Source organism: Neopsephotus bourkii, unplaced genomic scaffold, assembly GCF_033783945.1.
Source record: "Neopsephotus bourkii isolate Nb327-2 ecotype Australia unplaced genomic scaffold, CSIRO-AGI_Nbou_v1 NB_1076, whole genome shotgun sequence".
Taxonomy (NCBI): domain Eukaryota; kingdom Metazoa; phylum Chordata; class Aves; order Psittaciformes; family Psittacidae; genus Neopsephotus; species Neopsephotus bourkii.
The window spans coordinates 319,350-324,730 of NW_026901564.1; the positions used below are offsets into that span (position 1 = coordinate 319,350).

Sequence of the window (5,381 nt, forward strand, 5' to 3'; positions counted from 1 at the left end):
GAGATCTACTGGGGCACTCAAATCTACAAGTGACAGGAGACTTTCAGAGCTAAAAACAGTGCCCATCTCATTCTCTTTCCTGGCATAAAAGAAAGAATGAGCTGCAGCTCTGTAGCCTCTTGCTGTTTTTCTGCACAGTTGTGCTTGCTGTGTACAGCAGACAGAAGGCTTTATTGAGGGAAAGAAAACACAAATTAAGCAGTTTTCCATTTCATGTGGCTGTTGTGAAAACTGTGGTTATGTGGTTACTTGGAATTCTGGGTCAACTTGGAAGTCGGCTCTGCCATGCGTCTTTCTTACAGCCATTGCCCCCAGGGTCAACAAGTCCCTGGGTTTCAGAGCAGAGGAAGCCCTTCTGGGGGAAGATTATTAAAACAGAGATGCTGAACTGCAGTTGTTATGCAGGAATAATAAAAATGAAGCCAAGCCTGTTGATCAGTGCACACTGTAATTTCAGGCACAGCTTCCCCTGAAACTGGTTTCATTTCCCCCTGAGGATGCATGTAGTAGAGCAGGAATTTCATTCAGCAAAGCCAACGTTTTAGGCTCACAGAGACATCTGACAATAAAGGCAGATGTCTCCAGGGATTTGTGGCAAGCTCACTTACAAACCTACCCCTAGTACCCGAGTATTTTTGTGAACACCAACTGGTTGCTGCTACCCACATAGGCTCTTGGCCATATAAGTGAAAGCTGGTTTGTACTGACATGGTGATTGTTGGATTTTTCTGATTTTGATCTTCAGGCCCCCAGATGAGCATATCTGTGAAAGCTCAAATGATAAGAAACAGCTCCTATTTTCCACACACAGCCTCTGCCCTGCCTAGTGAATATTTTAGTGACCCATTTACAGCAAGCGACTTTTATTGAGCAGAGTAGGCAAATGCAGAAGGAAACAGAAGCCCCATCATCCTTGTGACAGTTATACGTCTGTCTCTATATATGTAATCCACCTTCTCAGCCTGATAAACAACAGTCTGTGCACAGGTTTTGAAAGGAAGGTGACCATCATCTTCTGTGATCTGAGCATTTTCTGGCAAACACCTCAGCCACCCCATAAGCAGGTAAGTCTTAGCCTTTGCACAGTGATATCATTCACATCTCCAGCCTTACCTTGAATTTCATTCTGGCTTTTTAATCTCTCTCCTGGGGCTTAATCAACATAATGTTTCCCTTTCACCTGATTTCTATTCTAAGTTAGTTTTTGAGTCAGCTACTCAGCAGCTAATTGTACTTTCATCTTTTTTCTTGGTGGTGCCTCCCTATGTACCTTCTTACTGCATGCTCTATGAAGTAAACCCTCAGCAATGCCTAGCCGTGTTTATTTCAGGCCATTTACAAGAAAAAACGTCAACCCAAGCAAACACAACTGCATAAATCAAAAGCTGATGCTTCTATACTTATTACTGGTGATTTTCCTCTAACGATTTAAGAAACTGGTGTGGAGCATTCTGTATAACTCATCCACTTCGGCTGCTGTTATTTCTTGATCTTATTTTCTTGAGAAAACTTCTGAATGAAGATAGGAGGTTGTGCCTTCATTTTTCCTGTGCTTTCAGCTACGGGTATGAGACATTTCATTTTACAGTAGCTTTGCAAAATGACGCACAGGAGATCACTGTCTTATAAAGACTTTCCATTTACCTTTTTGAAGCAATTGCGATTGAGTTCACGGCAATGCTTTGTTTTTAACAGTCTATCCTTGGTCACACACAGCTGTGAGAATGGATCACTGAAAACTCTTTTTTTCAGTTCTGGTGACAATTTCTTTCTTCAGCTAGCTCTCCACCCCTTCCCTGAGATCAGCCTTTGGTTTGGCTCCTTCACAATGACTCTGGGTCTTTACCCTACAGATCTCCCTCTCGTTGTTATGTCCACACCTCTGGAGGATGCAATGGACACCTTGATCAGGATTTTCCATCACTACTCTGGCAAAGAAGGAGACAGATACAAGCTCAGTAAAGGAGAACTCAAGGAGCTCCTCACCAGCGAGCTCACTGACTTCCTTTCAGTAAGACACAGCTCCTGAAAATCTTGATTTAGCCTCATGGGTGGGAGAAGCAGCTACCCGAGTGTTCAGGAATAGGACCTCCTTCTGAAAGGCACATCCTACAGACAGAAGGAGATGAGATCAAGGTCCCCTTAGGAAAGTGTTCTTTCAGAGGGTTGTCCAGCCCCAGTGCTCTGCCTTGTGCCACCAGCAACAGAGACAGGTACCTCCTGTACCTTGCTCTACTTACTCCTCTGTGCTTCATAGCAGGAGGACAAAGGCTGCCTAGAAATAATAACAAAATTTATGCTAAAACAGGCTTTAATCAATTTTTTGTTAATTTGTTCATTTTTAATAATGAGATACAGGTAAGTCCTTCAAAGAATTAAATCCAGCAACCAGTTCTCATGAGACAAGAAAGTAGCTTGTGCACAGTAGCTACAGACACAGTACAGCTCCTTGTATGCCCTGCACAGAGATGATAAGAAAGCTCTTTCAGCGGTGAGCTGTTGATCTGAATATCTGTTTGCATGTTTGTTATGTTCTGCATTACACGGCATGGGTGCTTTTAATGGAACAATGACCAGATTCATAGTTGGCTTTCTGTATCCTCTTAACTGTAAAAATTGTTGTGGACTTTATAATCATCAGCAGCATTTTTTACATAATGTCCATTTCCTTGGATTGGATTTTCTTTTAACCTTGGCTATTGATTGATTATTACAACATTCGCTGTTTTTACTCACACCGAATAGGATGTGGTTTTTCCTAAGTAAAGATCTTCCGAATGTGATGAATGGGTGTATAATACTACCACTTATGGTCAGATTGAAAAACTAAGTACTGTTTGTTTACAGATGATACAGAGAAATGCACATTATAGTTTCATCTTGTCAAAAGAAAGCAGTGCTTAGCAGCTCATGAATCCGTTTGATTCATTTCAGTGCTTATATAGTACCTGTATTTCTTCCAAAAGCTGTGCTGTCTTTGGTTTACATTGCTGTGCACTTTTGGGACTCTAGACCTATGTTTTTAATGCTGTGGCTAGTGGCATGTTAATATTCAGGTGCATACTGCATGCGGCCTCTTATTTAATAGCACCGGGGCTTGTAAAATAGCAGTGGGTTGCACTGCCAGGTGTGTCCGAGCTGCTCATTCAAGATCTGTACAGCTAAGTCACTTTTCTTTCTCTTTAGGGACAAAAGGACCCGCATCTGATTGATAAGATTATGAAAGATCTGGACTCCAACAAAGATAATGAAGTGGACTTTCATGAATTCGTCATTCTGGTTGCTGCTTTGACTGTGGCATGCAATGATTTCTTTGTAGAACAGCTGAAGAAAGAGGGATTTTAAAAATGCTTAATATACGAATGCGAGCAAAGCATGCCTAGTTAGGTAGCCCTCATCAGCATTTAGTGAATGCAAACCATCATCCCTCCAACTGTTACTGCTCTAAGACATTCACAGAGCAGATCAGCAGCTGGTGTAAGCTGGACCAATGCCAGTTTACACTACTTGAGATCTGGCTTTTAATGTTTTCAGGTTTTGTGCTGCATGCATCTGTAATGTGCATCTATGAGTTGCCGAAGTCAAGGGCTTGGTGTGACAGATCATTTGGCAGAAGCTGAGACTTCTATTTCTTAACTGCCAGTGGAAAGTAAAAGGCATGGGAATGTTACTTATGTACTTTCTGAACTGGAAAATTTGGAATGAGACATAAAACTTGCAATTAAGTTTTCAGTCATTCTGTAACAATCACATTTCTTGCAGCTCAGAAAATCCAGCTTGGATTTTGCTCAGCTCTGCTTATTCTAAAGCCCTTTTTAGATGCTGCTCCATACCTCCCCACACTCTTGTATTTCAGATGTGGTCACAGCTGTCTCCTGGTGCCTGAGCAGACAGTACCGCTTGCCATTGTTACGGGTTCATTTCCTCTACCTCCCCTGCTTCAATTTTGTTGTGTTGGCATTACTGCATCCCAGTAGTCCACCTCTTCATTCAGCATAAATGAATTTATTCATATGTTAAATTATTCAAATGCGTAGAAGGTTTAGTCAGCAAACTGCTCTGAGGGCTGATGGAGGGACCAGGTCTTCAGGGGAGATGCAAATACCTTCTGCTTTCACAATTCTGGCACCCTTAAGAGGAGGACTTTTAGAGGACCACTTCTGGGGGATTTAATGATAGGGTCTCAGGGTACATCTTTCTAATGTGAGTCATCTTATGGAACAATGATTTCATCTTACAGTGATCCAACACATTGCATAGAAGCAGCACAAAAGGGGCAATTGGACCTCATGGCCAGGGTTGGAGAGAGCAGAAAAAATCCCTTTTAGTGTTAACCTGCTCTTAGTTAGCAGGTTAACTTCTCCACTCTTGTTTGAATTAAGCATACTTCCAAACAGCTGTAAATCCTCAGTGACAGGGTGTCGTGCCTTCTTTCTTGCATGGAGATTTCTCTTTGTTTCTTGCTGTTTTATGGTAACATCAAGCTATAATAAAAGAATTAAATAAAGATTTGTTGTTTGTGTAAGAGGTTAATAAAAAGAAACATCTCTCAATGAAGACATGTCCTGCTAGGCAACAGCTGAAGAATGCATTTCACTTGTCTCTCCTCCCCATATCCATGGACATCATTCAGTAAAGACTACAATATTTGTATAAAATCACATATCACTAAGAAGATGTAATTTATTATAAGAAAGGGATTCTATAGGATCTAACAAATATTACAAGGGGCAGATATCATCCTAAGAGCGGAGCCACCACAAACTTGTGTTATCCCAGACTAAAGGTGACTTAGCAGTGGATGTAGAGCCACAATGTGCTGCCTCTTTAACTCTTCAGTCACAGAGGTTATATAGAATTCACAGATCTTCTAAAGGAACACAGCAAAAAATATTAAAGTAAAACTGACAATGACATGACTTTTTGGCCCCCCTGCAATGTTGTGCACCTCAATATCGTTGCAGTTGTTGTACCAAGATTTCAGGAGTTATCAGCCAGAAAAAATGAAGACTGCTTTTATGGTTCACCATAGGTCCTGCAGAATGTTTCTAGTCTCCAGCTTTTCCCCTTTCTCCAAGAGCAAGGCAGAGAAGCGCAGCTTAAAGCTTGAACCCCAAGCTAAAAGGAGTAAGATTGTTCCAGTAAGAACCAGTGACTTCTTTATGACATTTGAGCAGGAGGCATTTTGGAAGCAAGCTCCAGAAAGTTCATAAACTCTCTGCTCATCCCTGATGAGCCCCTGGACACACGGCAGCCTGTGTACCAAGCAGAATTATGCTGAATTACAGCTGTCAACACCAACATGCCCTGGGGTCAGGCTGGGAGAGATGCTGCCATGATGGAGGGTCAGTGGAGGCATCTCATCAGCTGCATTTACTAGG

General features: G+C 41.8%; 1 protein-coding gene across 1 annotated transcript; it reads left to right on the top strand.

The window, feature by feature from the left end:
• Positions 1–801: 801 nt before the first annotated feature.
• On the top strand, positions 802–4,237 carry S100Z (S100 calcium binding protein Z). Its single transcript, XM_061362057.1, has 2 exons — positions 802–2,011; positions 3,187–4,237. The coding sequence occupies exons 1-2, from the start codon at positions 1,601–1,603 to the stop codon at positions 3,343–3,345; spliced, it is 570 nt and encodes a 189-aa protein (XP_061218041.1). The 5' UTR covers positions 802–1,600; the 3' UTR covers positions 3,346–4,237.
• Positions 4,238–5,381: the final 1,144 nt, after the last annotated feature.